The 19,885-nt window shown below is 40.8% G+C and overlaps 1 protein-coding gene across 2 annotated transcripts in view; it reads left to right on the forward strand.

The window, feature by feature from the left end:
- prkcea (protein kinase C, epsilon a) overlaps positions 1–19,885 on the forward strand; it is a 594,816-nt gene that overhangs the window by 143,399 nt on the left and 431,532 nt on the right. For both annotated transcript variants that reach the window (XM_043695660.1, XM_043695661.1), the window contains exon 2: positions 5,688–5,751. In XM_043695660.1, coding sequence (XP_043551595.1) covers positions 5,688–5,751 — 64 coding nt within the window. The remainder of the gene's footprint in view (positions 1–5,687; positions 5,752–19,885) is intronic.

Here is a 19,885-nt window from a genome sequence, read left to right on the forward strand (position 1 = left end):
GGTGCTCCAACTGTTGCATGTGTACGTTGCCTGTATGAGATGTTGCCTTTAAGGACTAACTGTGGTGAGTGTAAACCATGCTACACAACTCTGCCTGGCAATTAGTTTGTAATGGGTTCGCTAGTTGCACAAACAGAAACCAGCTGGCAAACTGTAATATCTGCTTAATAATTTCAAATACATTTTACTGTTTTAAGTAAGTTAATATGCAGCATTCATCAGTCCCTGATGAGTGATTGATTTTAGATTGTTATTATGAACACAACAGGTGCTATGTCTTTAATAGTGGATTCTAACATTCCCCCAGTGACAAAGGTTAGCCTGCCTGGCCTGTAGTAGCCTGCGAGGAGAAAGTGAGGTCTGCAGATGCTGGAGATCAGAGCTGGAAATGTGTTGCTGGAAAAGCGCAGCAGGTCAGGCAGCATCTAGGGAACAGGAGAATCGACGTTTCGGGCTCCTGAAGAAGGGCTAATGCCCGAAACGTCGATTCTCCTGTTCCCTAGATGCTGCCTGACCTGCTGCGCTTTTCCAGCAACACATTTCCATCTGTAGTAGCCTGCGTCTGGTGTTTACTACAGTCTTCTGTGGATCATTCTTTTAAACCAAACTGAACCTACTTTGTTATCACGTAAGCTTTTTCTTTTAATTGTCCATGCCTAATGGAACTGGCCACCTCAGAAATAGAGAACATGCACATACTATATAGTTGGCAGATCTATTGAATTTGCTTGATATGTTTTATCTGTAAATTAATTCCTGAAATTTAAACGGTCAAGAAAGCAAATCATTTAGAATGCTTAGCAGAATGACTCAAGAAAAGAAAAGTACTTTTTTCTCACACAGAAGACGCAATAGCGGTGATGTTATGTCTGTAGTGCCTGTAGGGAGCCTTGTATGCCAGCAGTGCATATCAGGAACTCATGTATTTGCTGGCCATTATTTTTTTGATCATTTATTGACTGTGGAAGCGTGGGGTCAGAAAACTGCTGCTAATGTATACAACAGGGATTGACCTTAAATATTTGTAGTTTTTACAAAGAAAATCAGACATTTCATTCAGGGCTCAGGCTTGAAATCTGTTGCAGTTTTCCAGTCTGCAAGCTTCCCTTGCCAAAGAGTAGTTAACTCCGATTGACTTTACTTGGTACTTACTTAACAGCACCCAGACTTTGGACATTAAAATACATAGTTCACATTAGCAATTTAGTAATAGAGGATGCATTAAATGGTTCAATATTCCTGCATTCAGAAACAATACCTCATGTTATATTGAGAACATCATATAATTTACAGAGGAAATTGCACTAATTTAAGAAAAGTCCCAAACCTTTTCAAACAATGCACTGTCACACATTCCACTTAGCTTACATGACTTCCCTCATCCAGTCCCTTCACATAACAGAATGATTGTGAAACCTATGTCCCTGTTGGCTCTCTGTCTATGCCTCTGTACTTCAGATGTCAATTCAACTCAGCTGACATACCAAGGCCCAACATGAAGAATACATTCCTGAACAACATACTAACGGCATTCCAAGTACTGATAATGCCATCCAACCCTGCTCCTTCTGGTTCTTTTGTAGGGCGATGCTAACCTCCCACTTCTTCCATGTTGTGCCTTTACTGTTGGCATTGGCTGCTGCATCCTGCTGTGGGGTTTCTGGAGGTAGTGGCAACAGTTTGCATACACTCTTGGAATAAGAGAGAAAACATTGCGTGAGTTGAAAGAGGAACAAGGATCAACAAAGAGATTGAAGGAGACATAATAAAAAGCCAAGGAAGAAGACTGAGAGTATCAGTGGGAGAAGAGGAGAGTAGCACGAGGGGACCTTCAGTGTACATTGCAGACCTCTTGGTGTGACCGTGCATTTGTGTCTCTGACAGGGATGCATGCATAGCTTATAATAAGCTTGAAATATTTGATCTTCTACTGACCTCATTAGTGAACAAATCAAGCCTCTCACAGACCTAAAACAACAGAACTGGATTTTTATTTTCAGAATGAAATTAGGAGTCGGACCATTTCCCTACCTTGTGATCCAGTCTTTTGCCCCATGCAAGTTTCATGGCTGATGAAGGACTGGTGCTTTGGAGTCCATCTCCTGAAAGAAGGAGAAACAGATGCTGTCAGGTTAAATGTTCACCTTTGTTCACAGGACATCAGCCTAGTACTATAGCTGTACGAACTTGAGACCCCCTCAACCATTACAGTCATATGTCCACTCACCCGGTACTCACTACGTACAGGATTCCCGAGCCCTACAATAAAAGCGGGGAGTCCTTGAAATGCTCAAAAACCACCTGAATAAACAAACAGTCAAATAAATAAAATCTATTTCAAAAGAATTATTATTCTATAAAGTGGCCAAAATAACTAAAAAGGTAAACAAACACTCATTCAGAAACCACTTCAAAAACATTATCTTATTAACAGATCATAAAGCTGTCACCATAAAGAAACAGTCTCCTTAACAGCTGTATCAACAACTCCTTCGAAGCTGAATCTGTTAATGGAGTTTAGAACTAAGCTAGGCACTCCAAATGAAATTGCCTTGCACATATTGTCACAACCCATCCAGAGCTGAATACATTCATGTATTTGAAGTAATTTGAAGAGGTCAGCTGTCTGTTCAGACCTTGAAGCTGGCAAACAAATGTCTCAAGTGTCCTTCATTGGAAATAATAATAAACTGACACAGGCAAATCTGAATATTATTACTGTTCAATACAAAAGTGCAATTTATCCAGTGGATAATGTGGTCTAATGCACTTGATGACTTTTCTACTGTCATATATTTTGTGGTCGGTCTAGTGGTCTCTTACTGCTTAAGAATAAAGATGTATCATCAACTGTTGGATTAAAAGTATAGATAACCGAACATACAATGTCCGATTATGACATATAAAGTTGGCAATACTTTTGAACCTACTTGTCAAAAGGTTTGCAGCTTCAGACAGGGATTTTGCCATAGTTCTTGACACCTCCAAGCTTGTGTGAACCATGTCGCCTTTTGTAGCTAAGCCCAACTTCCCATCAAAGTTTTTGAGGGTCTGAAATGTCCTCCTGCAATGGAGCTGGTGATGTCAGGGCTCTGTATTGTCTTGCAACTTGTGCTGTTAGCCCACACCATGGAAAATTGCCAGTAACTGGAATAATGAAGGGAATTCCAGAAGCTGGGCCCATCTTTTTGTTGGCCTTCCTTAGTTCTGGTATGGGTGTGAAAACCTGGCCTGTAAATACAATTGCTTCCAATCCATTGCTGCACCTAAAACAAACTCTGAAGATATGATTACATGATCAATATGAAAAACAAATTGGGAACACAAGCTACATACAGGCATATGTAAAATGTAAACCATCACAGTCCATGATCAATCTAGCTGAGAGCAAATCCATGTGAAATTTGTTAGATTGTATTCATAAATATTGAAGTACTACAAATGGTAGAAATCTAAAATAAAACAGAAAATATTTGGAAGTGCTCTGCAAAATATTTATGTATTATATATATAATCTAAAGTTTTAACTGGAGACTGGCATTTATTCTGTTGTGCCTTCAACATTGAGGGACATCCACCGTTGGAAGCTATGAAGCAGTTATGTACTGCATCATTCCTTATGCGACATCCTGACAGAATAAACGTCTAAGTAAGACTTTACTCCACAGGATGGAGCGCAAATCAAATATTAACTCTCTGGGCTTCTCATAAATCTTCTTGCGGTCTTTAGCATAGCTATCCTACCAGGCTTGGAAACTGCTCTTGCTGCTTTTACACAATATTGTGTGATGTGGGCAGATTGAAGAAACAATTTGTGAATGAAGTTGGGAATACAATATCTGTGCTGCACAAAATAAAAATAAGTCTTTTTTCTGTTAATTCATTTGAAATTTAATAAGGAATATTAAAGCAGGCAAGTCACATACAGCAGTTGTCTGTTCAATGTCCCCCTCATCAACTTCAATACTTGGAATTAAGCACTCCACTTGTTTAGAATGTCCAAACTGAGCAGGAAATTTGACCTTTCCTGGTCAATAACAGCAGTTGGATGAAACCCAACAACGTTACTGTTCTGAAATATTTCAAATATTTCACATTTAGCATGGTAAATAGCTGTCAGGAATGTAATCACTGACTTTTCCACTTCTGTTCTAACAACACATCATGACATGTGCCAAGGTGATTGTTAATTGAGTTATTGGAGTGGCCTTTCCAAATATCTTTGAGAAATTGACTAAATTAGGCATTTCTTCCCTCAACAAAATGTAAGATCCACTAAAACTATTCCCACCTCTCTTTTTGAAGATGGAAAGGAATCTAAAGCAATGAATTGATAAACAGTTTGTGACTGCCTGCACGTATTTCCCAGCCTGCATGGGTCAGCATGTCAGCCACCCAGTCTTCTCCACAAGGAATGCAGTCACCAGTTAATCATGTTGCCTGAGTCTTTTATTGTGCAGTATTGCTCTTTGGCAATTCTGAAAAAAGAAGCTAATTTAGCAGTGAATGCAAAGCATTTAAAAAAGGCTTGCATTTACATGGTGTCTTTCATGGCCACTGGCTGTCTCAAAGCACTTTATAGCCGATGAATAAGTATTTTGAAGTGTAATCACTGTTGTAATGTAGGAAATATTGCAATCAATTTTGCACATATCAAACTTCCACAAGCAGCAATGCAATAATGATTAGCTAAGGATTTTTTTTTCGCGTGATGTTGCGTACAGGATAACTATTGACCATGACACTGAGGATAACTCCCAGCTCTTGGAAGTAAAGTCTTGGGATCTATCAATGCTGTTTAATCCTAGAAGATGACATTACCATGTTGCAACACCCCTTCAGTACTGCTTTGGAGCATCACCATAGACGTTTCTGTTCAAGGCCAGAGCCTTGTCACTCGGGTGAAAGTGTTGCCAACTGAGCTATAGCTGACATTATAAACATGATGTAACATAGTTCTCCTTCAAACACATGGCTTGCTTTTAGTGTGGATTCAGTGCCTGTCAGGACTGCATTGATAGCACAAGAAAATGGCAGCACCACTTATTGAGAGATAAGGCTGTGTGCAATGGAAGCTTTTAATCCTCTCTGCATTGAAGGTGATATTTAGAGCTGTCGGTAATCAATAATATGAAAGAATATTTCCATTTTCTTCCATTCCTGAAACTTGCTGCACATATGGCTAGAATCCGCATGCCTGAATGACCAGTTGGCATTTAGGAGGAAGGTGGACAGTTTTGTGTTTTGTCAAGAGAATTTTTGAAGTCACTGTCTTGCAGATACTGTCTAATTGGTTGTGCATTTCCAATATTCTCTGTATTTCCACTTGCAATCAAAAATTTGTTTTAGCCATGTTTAGAAAGGTGCTGGGCAAATGAGTAAATAATCTAAGTGAAACATTCAATTATGGTTGTTTATAAGAAAAATCCTCTAAGACCAGTACAAAAAAAAATCAGGCGTGCCCATGTGATAATTGTCAAACTTGGCTTGATCTAAAAGTATGCAAAGCATGTTAAGAAAATAAATTCAAGAACTAAGCGGTTCTCCAATGATGTCGATGCCATTTGTGGAAAAGTCACAGTTTGGTAACGATTTATGAGAAGAGAAATTAAATTGACAATTCTGAACATTTGTTCAGTTGTGGGTGTCTATGTTATAATTGACTCGATTTTACTTATTAATTACAGATAGACCTGGAACCAGAAGGAAGAGTGTATGTTGTCATAGATCTATCGGGATCATCAAGTGAAGGTAATGTTTCATTAAGCAATTAAACTTGGCAGTTTTCTTTGGCACATTTAATTTAGCAACTCCAATATTTTTTAACTTCCCCTTGTCACTGTCAGCAGTAACCTTTCCTCTCGTTGACAGTGTATTACAGTATTTGGTAAGCTCCCAGTGCCATGATTTCCTCAAGTATCAATCAAAACAATTGTAAAATAAAAACATACTGCCAGGTCATGATTCCATGGAGGTTTAAAACAAGTTCAACTACTCTGATACAATAAAGATAATTTAATGTCAACTATAAGATCAGTGCCGTCTTAAAACATAGCACCCTCACAGTGTATCAGTTTCTTTATCCTGTATCAGATATCCGTGGGTGAACTGTCTTTAGAGTTAGTTGTGAAGGATCTGATTTTTAAAAGGATTCAAATGTACAATATGATATAGTTATGACTTTTAAAATTCATTCTTGGGAACCCTGTGTCACCGGGGCCAGCATTTATAGCCCATTCCTTGTGACTATTTCCTGAATTGTGGTTGGGTATGATGTGGACGCTCCTCAAGTCTACCTGCACTACAGCTTTAGTTAAACTTAGTGGGGTTATCCTTTATGTGGGCATGTATATGATTTTTGAAAACTTGTATTAGCAATATTCTTGAAGTACCAGTGGACTTATATATACTTGCTTTCAATTCAGGAATATGTGCAGTGCTTTTTTTGTAGTTAATTGCACCTAAATGTGGATGGTTAAATATGAAATCTGCTACATTGTGGAGCAAGTTAAATTTGAAATTCCTGGGGACAATATTTCCTGGATTACACATATACTGACTATGTGCCTTATCACTACGCTGACCCCCTTCAGAATTGCATTACTCTGGAGAGAGGTTCTGTTGTAATCTAGGTGAAGCCACATGTATAAAAGTCATATCAATTTTGAGTTGCATATAATGCACTAGTATATCTTGTTTGCACCTCACATTCCATTCACCTTCAAAATGAAGAAAAAAATCTGTATTTCTTTTGTGATTTCTTTTTTAGCCCTTAATGAGCCATCTGATATTTGTGCCATTGTGGAACAGCTCTGCTTCAATTAGGAAATAGGATGTTTCAGTGTCACTCTTGATCATATTATTTGCATTAACCCTGGGAAGCTGGATCTGCTTCAGGGTTGGGATGCTTTTACCACACGCTGACTGGAGAGATATGAAGATTAGAAACGTTTTTACAATGACTTAGAACAGGTGCTTTTAGATTAGATTCCCTACAATGTGGAAACAGGCCCTTCGGCCAAACAAGTCCACACTGACCCTCTGAAGAGTAACCCACCCAGACTCATTTCCCTACCTTTACCCCTGATGAATGCACCTAACACTGGGCAATTTAGCATGGCCAGTTCACCTGACCTGCACATTTGTTGTGTGGAAAGTAATAGAAAATTGATCTAATAAAATGACCCCAAAGGCTTGGTGACACTGTCTGGCCAGTGATTCAATGCAGTAACAAAACTTAGGTAGGGCAGAAATCAACTGTAGGCACAATCATTTTGAAATGTTTAACCAATCTCTCCTCTCCCATCCAACTTATCACCTCCTTTGTATGAACTATGCTAAGTTTGAACAGATCACCTGCAACATGAGTTATTAATAGCTTGGCAGAGAGACTTTTATTTAAATAACCACACTCCCACCAGAAAGCTGGAGGTTAAAAAAGGAATAAATTGTGTGAGCTGGACTCCTGTTTGCCCTGTATGCATTTTGTTGCCATGCTTATGGTGTGTCATTATCCAGCTGTCCAGAAATGGAACTGTTCATTTGAAAGTGTAAGTTATGTTCCCTTTCTGCTCGGAGCCTGATTTAAATTAAGTGCAGACCACTTGGGTTTTCCAGGTTTTCAGAAACCTTGCTGCTAAAGAGTGGAGGGACAGCTTGATCCAGCAGATACTTGTTTTTTTTCACAGTCAGAAGGAGCACAAATGTACCCCCTGTTAAAACTCCTTATAAGCTAGTTCTTTCCCTGTGAACCACTAAGTCTTCCATCATGCCAGTGATCTTTTCTTTATCTTCTTCACTGCCATACTCTGAGCTCCCTCCTTGATTTTTTTCTTTTCCTGATTGCCAGAGTTCATTTCTGACCTGTCGCTGCCTGTGGCCTGATGGCTTCACTGTTTGGCAGGTGGACAACCTCTCAGTCTGATTCAAAAACAGAAGTTGCTGAAAAAAGGTTTGACTGCATCTGTGCAGAGAAAGCAGGGACTAACCAGCAACTGATCCATGTTTTCAGGCATCCTGGTTCTAATAGGGAAGAAAATTGGGGAATTCTGCGCATTAAAAAAAGTGTTTAATTTTGGTGAAAACTCCAGGAACAGTGGGAATTGATTTCCAGTGTCACTCCAGTGGAGTGCAGCACTTTTCATCTGTAAATATCAAGTTATCTAAGTAAATACTCCTGGTTTTAATATAGAACAATATCAAGTTTAAATGTAAGAATATGGTGTGCAGAGAGAGTAATGCAATTTGGGAATTTTAATTGAGCCAACATAATACATACAATGTTATGACTGTTAGTCCAGCAGTGATCTTTGAAACATTTTGTCACAGAGATCTTTGTCAGATTAACATGTCCACATGGACTCTGTCGTGCATGTGAGCACCAGTTCAAACTAATTTATTTTTCCTGTGCTTTTCCTGGAATGGATCCAAATGCTGCAATTTGCTCTGAACTAAGATGCATTTGTCAGAGATGCTCAAAACAAAATTGTAGGGTGATAAGACAGAAAATGCTTTTAAAATTGTCTTGTAAATTCAAAATATTGAAAAGGTTCTAAGAATGTTCCAAGATCCCTTCAGAAGATGTTTCCCATCTGAATACAATTTTCAGTCCTGTAACTACAGTAATTACAGTTGACACAAATTGCAAAGGCAATTGTTACAACTCTAAGACAACTTAATTAAATTGCTGTTCTCATTTTGCAGAATGCATGGCAAAGCATATGAATCTAAGCAGCAAAGAAATAGCAAGGATAAGGAGGTTTAAGCAAACAGACTTGAGGCAGAATGTTTCATTTCTTGCTTTTCATCGGCTACAGTCCTTTTAATTATTATGAATGGCAGGTTTGAAGCTAGAATCCCAGCCCATTAATTCTGATTAGGTGAGCATCTTTGTTTGCACACTTTATCTTTATCAACTTGCATTACTATTTTTAACAAACTATACTTTTATATTCTTAGATCTCTTGGCTCTGCCGTTGCATTTAAGTTGTTATCTTCCAAAAAAAAGGTGTTTTGCACTTGTCTTTTTTGCACTCTTCCGACTGGAATGAACTATCTCATAAGTTAGTGAAGTTAATTTCTAACATAGCTCCCGATTCTTCAAGCTGGTTACCATCTTGTGGACCTTTTTTATAAACCTTCCACATCATTAGCTATTGTTAACATTGAAGGGGCCCATTGCTCTCTATTATATTTGACATAGACTGGTTAGCCCAAATGGCTTTTCTGTGTTACATACTTTATATAATATATAACATGATGATGCACCTTGATTACAAGCAAGATATAAAGGGCAGTTTAATGTTCCTTAAAAGTAGATTCTAAATGGCGGATACAATAGGTGGAATCTTATTAGATGGTGTTATCTGAGTGGCATGAATTATGGGAAGATGAGTGAAAGAATTGGGCAAAATGATTGGCGTGGCCCACCAACATCACAATCATCTCGCCACATCTTGTACACTTTTCGCAAGCAGCGTGGCAAGACTCTTGCTGGGGAGTAGCAAGTTCCTCATTAATGCATATTATTCCTTCATATATGTTTTATTCACAATCTGATTCACCATGGATTGCAATCTTACCAAACTCAACATACACACTAACCATCAAGAAAACCCCACATGAAAAGCAGAGAGCATTCTTAGCAGGTTCAATTTGCGGCTTACTCGAAAGACCTCCATGTTGGTTATCAAGTACCAGCATCTCGGGCAGACTCCATAGGCACCAGAACCCCATGCCCATGAACATTTGCATCTGACATGTGCCAGTATTGTGGCACATTTTCAGTTCACACATGTGACACCTCTGCAGTTCAGTGCTGCACGTGGGGCTGCACCAGCATCCATCATTGTAATACTGCAACAAGGACATTGCACACTCAAGGACATGCACCCAGCATGTGGACTGGACCCAGCTGCACCTTTGGGCTCTTCATTCACTGTTGTTGTGCTCACTCACTGAGCCTAACTGGACGCTCACATCATCTTATGTGTTGCCTTTTTGTGCATTTGTCAGAGATGATCAGAAAAGAATGTCAGGTGATAAGACTGTACAGAGATACCTGACTCATGTTGCTGCTGTCCTCCCATGCCATTTGTGCAGACACAGTTGTCAACATGTTTTAGACCAGTCAAGGGGGACAGGCATTGCTTTGGGATGTAAAAGGTGGCCTCTGATACCAGGCCAGGTTAATCTCCCCGCAGACTGGTCAGAGTCAGTATGCTGTCCACGTAAGGGGTGAGGAACCGAATGTGTCTTGAGGCTTTCCGCCCTTTTTGGGCTGTTTTGTTCCTGGAGTAGGAGAGAGGCAGTTATGAAGGGAAATGACAGTGGATGGCATAGCTATTGCAGTTTATGCAGGTGGGGAGGCTTTCTGTGTGAGTGGGTAGGTAGCGCAGATGGAGTGCAGTGTTAGTGATGTCACAGGTTGGGGTGAGTGCTGGAGAGTGGGTACGATACGCGAATTCGAGCATGAGCTTTATTGGGAGGCACGTGCAGTAGAAGAGAGTCACAGAGATCAACAACACAGAAAAAGGCCCTTCAGCCCATCAATCCATGCTGGTCAAAAACAATCCCTTTACGATTCTCATCCCATTTTCAGCACTTTGCCTGTTGCCTTCTGTGCCTTGACATTGCAACTGCATATGTAAATACTTCTTCAATGTAAGGAGGGTTTGTGCTTCTATCACCCTAACAGACAGTAAGTTCCAGATTCCTCCCACCCTCTGTGTGAAAACATTTCCCCTCACATCCCCTCTAAACATTTAAAAGGATAGAGTGAGTGTGAAGTATCAAACAGAAATGGTGAAATTGCTGCTGGAAAAGTGGAGAAAGACATTGATCTTTTTCATACAGCACTGGGCATTTCTCCCAATGGTTGAGACTGCTGTAACACGGCTGTCAGCTTCCGACCAGGCTGGCATGGTCTGATGCCATAGCCTCCCTGCTAATCATGGGGCACAGGAAGACTGGCCTAATCACCACCCTGTTCAGCAGCAGCATGCCCATAAAGGGGATCGGCGGGTGAAGGGGGAGGGTGGGGGGGAAGGTGAGCACCTACTTCCTCCATCTGCCATATCTGCGGCAAATATCAGGAACTATGTAGGGCAGGTCCAGACTGATAGTGCTTCTCCAAGCGCATGGTGACCGTTTAACTATGGTGTTGGTGCCAGTATTAGTCGATGCTGATCTCTGGGGAATGGCGGTGAGAATGATGCACGGATAAGATGGGGTGAAAGACGGTTGTGATACTCACTGTGAGGACTGAAATGCCAATTAATGCACCGGTTTGGTAAGATACAGTAAGGAAGTATGCTCAGGTTTTGATGTCAAGAATTACTTAGAGCCATAGAGTCATAGAGATGTACAGCACGGAAACAGACCCTTCAGTCCAACCCGTCCATGCTGTCCAGATATCCCAACCCAATCTAGTCCCTCCTGCCAGCACCCGGCCCATATCCTTCCAAATCCTTCCTATTCATACACCCATCCAAACGCCTTTTAAACGTTGAAATATGTCAGGTATAGACTGGATAGATCGAGTGAGTCCTTAGAAGAATATAAAGGCAGTAGAAGTATACTTAAGAGGGAAATCAGGAGGGCGAAAAGGGAGATAGCTTTGGCAAATAGAATTAAGGGGAATCCAAAGGGTTTTTACAAATACATTAAAGACAAAAAGATAACTAGGTAGAGAATAGGGCCCCTCAAAGATCAGCAAGGCGGCCTTTGTGTGGAGCTGCAGAAAGTGGGGCAGATACTAAACGAGTATTTTACATCAGTATTTACTGTGTAAAAGGACATGAAAGATATAGAATGTAGGGAAATAGATGGTGACATCTTGAAAGATATCCCTATTACAGAGGAGGAAGTGCTGGATGTTGTGAAATGCATAAAGGTGGATAAATCCCCAGGACCTGATCAGGTGTACCCTAGAACACTGTTGGAAGCTAGGGAAGTGATTGCTGGGCCTCTTACTGAGATATTTGCATCATCGATAGTCACAGGTGAGGTGCCAGAAGATTGGAGGTTGACTAACGTGTGGTAAGAACAAGCCAGGGAACTATAGACCAGTAAGCCTGACGTTGGTGGTGGGCAAGTTGTTGGAGAGAATCCTGAGGAACAGGATATACATGTATTTGGAAAGGCAAGGACTGATGAGGGATAGTCAACATGGCATTGTATACGGGAAATCATGTCTCACAAACTTGAAGAAGTAACAAAGAGGATTGGTGAGGGCAGAACAGTAGATGTGATGTATATGGACTTCAGTAAGACGTTCAACAAGATTCCCCATGGGAGACTGGTTAGTCAGGTTAGATCTCGTGGAATACAGGGAGAACTAGCCATTTGGATACAGAACTGGCTCAAAGGTAGAAGACAGAGTGTGGTGGTGGAGGATTGTTTTTCAGACTGGAGGCCTGTGACAAGTGGAGTGCCACAATGATCGGTGCTGGGTCCACTGCGTTTTGTCATTTATATAAATTATTTGGATACGAGCATAAGAGGTACAGTTAGTAAGTTTGCAGATGACACCAAAATTGGAGGTGTAGTGGACAGCGAAGAGGGTTACCTCAGATTACAACAGGATCTTGTTCAGATGGGCCAATGGGCAGAGAAGTGGCAGATGGAGTTTAATTCATATAAATGTGAGGTGCTGCATTTTGGGAAAGCAAATCTTAGCAGGACTTATTCACTTAATGGTAAGGTCCTAGGGAGTGTTGCTGAGCAAAGAGACCTTGGAGTGCAGGTTGATAGTTCCTTGAAAGTGGAGTCGCAGATAGATAGGATAGTGAAGAAGGCGTTTGGAGTGCTTTCCTTTATTGGTCAGAATACTGAATACAGGAGTTGGGAGGTCACGTTGCGGCTGTACAGAACATTGGTTAGGCCACTGTTGGAATATTGTGTACAATTCTGGTCTCCTTTCTATTGGAAAGATGTAGTGAAACTTGAAAGGGTTCATAATACATTCACAAGGATGTTGCCAGGTATGGAGGATTTGAGCTATAGAGAGAGGCTGAACAGGCTGGGACTGTTTTCCCTGGAGCGTCAGAGGCTGAGGGGTGACCTTATAGAGGTTTACAAAATCCTTTATAAATGAGGGGCATGGATAGGATAAATAGACAAAGCCTTTTCCATGGGGTGGGGGAGTCCAGAACCAGAGGGCATAGGTTTAGGGTGAGAAGGGAAAGATATAAAAGAGACCTAAGGGACAACTTTTCACGCAGAGGGTGGTACGTGTATGGAATGGGCTGCCAGAGGAAGTGGTACCAAACTCAGTGTGACTCATACTAACATAAAAAAGCACAGGATTCAGCCCAGTGTATATTGGTTTAGTGGAGCTTGCCTGACTTCAGTATACAAGTGCAGCATGATTTCTCCATAAAATATAAAGGTTTTGAGAACACTGGTCTAGGAAATATGTAATGCAAAGTGATATTTAATGTTTAATCCATTTGTATCAAATTCTTAAATGTTTAAATGGAAGCTTAACACATTTATTTTAATGAATTAATTCTCCATTAACACAAAGAAATATCTGAAGATGTTAAATATTACTTTGATAAGATCTCAGAGCATGAACGCAGGGTTTACATCTTCCGAACAGATTATCAGATCTGAATTATTCAAATATGCTTAACATATTTCAGGTATGAGAAGTGCAAATATATGTCTACATGTGTAAGTTTTAAGCTTCCCACGTGAGAATCATCAATAGTTGGTTGCAGATGCAATTCGAAACTGTGGCATCAAAATAGAAAAATTCTCAGTTGTCTCCTTTGCCAATAAGGTGGCCAAAAGGGACATACAAAGCTCCTTTCCTGATATAATGTACACTGAACACATATTGGCTTGTGGGTGGGTGGACTTCAGTATTAAATGCTACCAATTACTTCAGGGGTTCTGTATTCTCAGAAAGCAAATGGGGAATTTAAATCACGCCAATGCCAGCAGTGGATTAAGAGGTGCTAGCAGGTGGGAAGGGGTTGGGGCAAAGGTGCAATGAGGGGTGATCGCACTGTCTCCAGCAGCAAGGGAGGTCTCCACATGCTGCATTGGGAGGTCACTCAGTAAAACAGTTGGTTTGTCCTGCCTGGGCACCTTGTGACCTACAGACAGCACTCCCTTGGCAGCAAAGGCCAGTTTTGCTGTAGAATCCCTCCCCTGGTCCTACCGTTCATAATTATCCCATCCAGCCTCTTTGCCAGGGCCTGGTTGATTGGCCTCAATGAGCTTGATCCACTCAACTGTGTTCTGGTACCTGCTGCAGTACTAGCCATGACCATAACTTCTGGTGGCACTGCTTGGACTGAGGAATAACCAACCTTTTGATTGACAGATGGTTCTTGGAGGTGGACTGAATGTCTTTAAAAGCACATATGTCCTGACAGCAGCAGACAACTTATGCTGTCATTGCTTCTGAAAATGGCTACTGCAGAATTGGCACCAATTTCATTCTCCGATGTGAGGCTTGAGTGCTACACGGGCATTAAGCGAGCTTAATGGTTGCCCTCTAGAATTATATATAAATATAAGTATATGATCATGCAAAGATATGAATTACGAGTGGAGTAGGCCATTCAGCTCCTTCAGCCTGCTCCACCATTCATTTAGATCATGGCTGATTCATGGCCTAACTCCATAATGCCTGCCTTGGGCCCATATCCCTTGATAACCTTGCTTAATAAAAAAATCGTCTAGCGCAGATTTAAATTTAACAATTGAATTAGCATTAACTGCCGATTGAGGAAGAGAATTCCGAACTTCCACTAGTCTTTGCAAATACAAGTTCTTTCTGACATCTCTCCTGAAGGGCCTCTTTCTTAGATATGCTCCCGGTTCCAGAATCTTCAACTAGTGGAAATAGTTTATCTTTATCAACCACATCTTTCCCACCTCGATTAGATTACTCGTTAACCCACCAAATTCGAGAAAGTAAATGTCTAATTTGTCTAATCCCTGAAGTTCAGTTATTATCGTTGTGAACCTGTGTTGAACTCCCTCCTCGGGAAAAGTATCCTTCCTAAGGTGCTGTGCTCAGATCTGTTGACAGTACTTTATGTGGGGTCTTACTAGGGATTTGTAAAACTGCAGCCTTATACTCCAGCCCTTTAAATGTGAAGGCCAGCAGTTCGTTAGCTCTCTTGACAATTTTCTGTACCCGGCCATGGCTTTTTAAAGAGCTATGCATCTGAATCCTTAAATCTCATTGGACATCCACTGTATGTAACTCTGTGCCTTTTAAAGAAAGCTTAAATCTGTCTTTTTTGGTCCAAAATGGTTGACTTCATCCTTGCTTATATTATAATCTATCTGCCACAGCTTTGCTCATTTATCTAATCTATCTATTTCCTGTTGTAATTTTATGCTGTCATAAATACTATCTCTCAATGCTGTTCAACGTTATATCGAGGAGTAAATTTGGATATTTGACTTTTTACACCATAATCCAAGCCATTAATGAATATTTTGAATAATTGAGGCCCCCGCACAGATCCCTGCAGGACACCAGTAGTCAGGTCCTGCTCATTTGAGTACTTACCATTATTCCAACTCTCAACTTTCTGCCACTCAACTAATTTCCTGTCCATGTTAGTAATTTGCCCTCAAATCTGTGAGCATCCACCTTAGCTAACAGTCTGTTGTGTGGGACTTTCTCAGAAGCCTTCTGGACATTCATATAAACAATATCCATCAGCTTACCTCTGTCCACACCTTTGCCACCACTTCAAAAAGCAGCGGAGTTCTGACTCTCACTGATTAACTGAAGTTTTTCGGGGTGATCAGTAATTCTATCCTTGATTATAGACTCCATCAATTTTCCCTACCACAGCTGTTAAATTACCTAGCTTCCTTCTGTTAGCCTTCTTAAAGAGCAGCATTATATGAGCAAATTTCGAATCCAGAAGTATAACTCCTGAGTCCAGCGAACAGTAAGATTATGGATGGGGCAATGGCAATGTGCTGTCCCACCTCCTTTAACACCTGTTAGTGGAAACCAGCAGGTCCTGAGGAGTTGTCACTCTTCAATTCCATTAATTTCCCCACTATTGATGATTTACTTCAGCTAATTTTCTTGAGACACTGTCCCAAATTCTCTGTTAATTTCTCTGTGACTTCAAGCAAGCTATCCTCTTTTCCTGCTGTGAATACTGATCCAACAAAATTCATTCGGGATGTCTGACATTTCCCTATGGTCACTGACAATATCCCCATGCAGCCTCAGTGGACCAATGGTACTCTTAAGCAGCTGCTTTCCATTTATATGACTGTAAAATCTCTTCTTATTGCCTTTTCTGTCCCTAGGAAGTGTTGTTTCATAATCCTTTTTAGTCTCTCTAAGTCAGTTTGTGGCTCTTCATTAATATTTGTATTCTGTGGGATTTGCATGGTTCTGTGTTTAGAGTCCCGGAAAAATGATAAATAACCTTCCTACCTTTTGATCAAATTTGCCTTACAATAAATTATGACATTATATTAATCCTCCTAATTACTTGCTTTATCTGCATATTAACCTTTGTGCTTCATGCACACAGATCCCTGCATCTCAGAGATTCTGTTACTTTTCACCATTTCAAAAATATTTTTGGTTTGCATCCTTGGTGACAAAATGGATAATTCCACATTTTTCCACATTATGGAATCATACAGGATGGATTGGACATAATCCATTTAATATCATAAATGTGATGTATATATATAATGTTATATACTCTTTGCTTTACCTTGGAAATGGCAGCAGGAACAATTTAATCTTATGAACATTAAAAAAAGGCAGTACTAAAGGAAGAGAATGGGGCCACAGGATTAGATTTAAATTTTTTAAATCAGTACTGACACAATGGGTTGAAAGGCCTCCTTTGCTGCTATATTGGTCACTTATGGTTGTAATAAATGGAATAAAAGGCAACTAATTCAAATCTTTCTTACCACAGTTTATATTCAAACTTGAAGGACTTTCTCACACATAGCTGAAGGATATGGGCTGGGTACTGGCAGGTGGGACTAGATTGGGTAGAGATATCTGGTTGGCATGGACGGGTTGGACCGAAGGGTCTGTTTCCATGCTGTACATCTCTGTGACTCTATGACAAAACTGTGAGAGAAAAATACATCAAACTACTTAATGAAAGCACTAATTGATGGGTTGAGTTGAAGAGGGGTCTGTTATCTTGTTATTGTAAAAGAACACTGTCACATGGCTAATCCAAAAAAAATGAAATTTGTTGGCATTTTAAACCAGAATCAATATATATGTGAGAACTATGGATTATGTTTGTGGTGTTGCTTTAGTATGTATACAAAAGAAACCAGATAATATGACAGAAGAGCACTTGTTCAAATTAATATATTTCTTTCACTGAGTATGTGATAATTTCAGCAAACAATGTGTTATACTATTTTTGGCATCTGCATTGTGCTATGTATTTTCAATAGCAGCTGAGTACTGAACAAGTACCTTGCTAAGATTTCTAAAAGTAAGCAAAATAGAGTCTGTCCAGTGGAAAGTTTATCTTGTAAATCTGGGGTCGCTCTCTGTTGCTAGTTTATGACAATAGTACTCACTATTTCTGGTGAAAATGCAGATTCTACTGGAATGGGTTCATTTCCACTCCCCAACATATGCTTTAAAAGAATATCAAATTGAACTTACAAAGTTTCAATTTTAATATAATTCTGAAGCTCCATTGCATGTACCATTTCCACCTGCACCTGTTTAGTTGCTCTGTATTTTGTTATGTCTTGAAGTAAGATAGAGATGCCGATTAGGTCATAAGGTGAGCATCATGAACAGGTCCCTTAAATTTAGATCTGCAGTGAGGGATTTTCAAAGTGGTGAGGCTGTGGTGGTGGTGAATGTACTGCTGCTTACGTGCCCCTGCCATGCAGCAAGAAAAGTCAGTATCACACTGGCTGATGTATTATGAGACTGTGCAGCATCTATTACTCACTGCAGGAGACTTTGAGGACATCAGTGTTGGACATCAGCTACTCAAAGAAGGAAGTCCTGCCCTTGATAGCTGCTGGCCAGTTGGATTGGTCATAACTCAGCATTGAGGAGAAAGTGAGGTCTGCAGATGCTGGAGATCAAAGTTGAAACTTTATTGCTGGAACAGCACAGCAGGTCAGGCAGCATCCAGGGAACAGGAGACTCGACGTTTTGGGCACAGGCCCTTCTTCAGGAATGAGCAGAGAGTGTTCAGCAGGAGAAGATAAAAGGTAGGGAGGAGGGACTTGGAGGAGGGGCGTTGGAAATGTGATAGGTGGAAAGAGGTCAAGGTGAGGGCCATACTCAGTAGTGGACACTCCTGGAACTGCAAGTAGAACCAGTAAGAAGACAGTCCATGGCATCTAGACCCAAGGAAGGCTGGGAGTTTGGACATGGAAGGATTGGAGATTGGAGGCCAGGCAGACAGGAACAAAGGATGCGGTTAACATCGTGGTAGCAATTTGCCCTAAAGATATCTCTGAATGATGCCTCCTTACTTCTGGTTTTGCAACAGTGCAGTTTAAAAATGGCCTTCTGACTCCCATCTAACTGCCCACATCAACTTGGATTATGGTTGTATTATTATCAAGCTCAGTAGCCCTTTAAGGATTTTTTCAAGAAAAACAGTGAGAAGGCTGCCTGACAGGATACTAGAGTCCAGCCATTTTCCAACCAATTGGACAGTGAATGTGTCTTTTATGTTGACTAGTTTAAGGGAGCAAGACACATAGGTACAGGAGTAGGCCATTTAGCTTCTCAAGCTATTCTGCCATTGAGTGAAATCATAGATGATTTATAGACAATAGGTGCAGGCGTCGGCCATTCGGCCCTTCGAGCTAGCACCACCATTCATTATGATAAAGGCTGATCATCCACAATCAGTATCCTGTTCCTGCTTTATCCCCATAACTCTTGATTCCACTATCTTTAAGAGCTCTATGCAACTCTTTCTTGAAAGTATCCAGAGAATTGGCCTCCACAGCCTTCTGGGGCAGAGCATTCCATACACCCACCAATCTTTGTGTGAAGAAGTTACTCCCCATCTCTGTTCTAAATGGCCTAGCCCTTATTTTTAAACTCTGTCCTCTGGTTCAGGACTCACCCATCAGCGGAAACATGCTTCCTGCATCCAGACTGTCCAATCCTTTAGTAATCTTATACGTCTCAATCAGATCACCTCTCATCATTCTAAACCCAAGTGTATACAAGCCCTGTCACTCCAATCTTTCAACATATGATAGCGAGGACATCATTTGGGACGAGGACATACCACAACCAAAAGGACTAGCCACACTACCATACATCAGGAGCATCTCGGAACTGACAGCCAGATTACTGCAACCCCTAGGACTCATAACGGCACACAAACCAACAGCCACGCTCAGACAACAACTCACCAGAACGAAGGACCCGATACCCAACATGAGCAAGACGAATGTAGTGTACAAAATACCATGCAAGGACTGCACTAAACACTATATAGGACAAACAGGAAGACAGCTAGCAATCCGCATACATGAACATCAACTAGCCACGAAACGACACAACCAGCTATCCTTAGTAGCCACACACGCAGACAACAAGCAACATGAATTCGACTGGGACAAAATTACTATCATAGGGCAAGCCAGACAGACAACAGCCAGGGAATTCCTAGAGGCATGGCATTCATCCACAAACTCCATCAACAAACACATCGACCTGGACCCAATATACCAACCACTACAGCAGACAGCTGAAACTGACAACCGGAAGCGGCAGGGACAGACAACGAGAAACACCGGAGGAAACGTCAAAGAAGCGCTTCGCAGGAGGCTCCCAAGCACTGATGATGTAGCCTAGCCAGGGAACGAAACGTTTGCAACAAAAACTTCCAGCTCGGCGAACAAAACCACAACA

Source organism: Chiloscyllium plagiosum, chromosome 9 (assembly GCF_004010195.1).
Source record: "Chiloscyllium plagiosum isolate BGI_BamShark_2017 chromosome 9, ASM401019v2, whole genome shotgun sequence".
NCBI lineage: Eukaryota > Metazoa > Chordata > Chondrichthyes > Orectolobiformes > Hemiscylliidae > Chiloscyllium > Chiloscyllium plagiosum.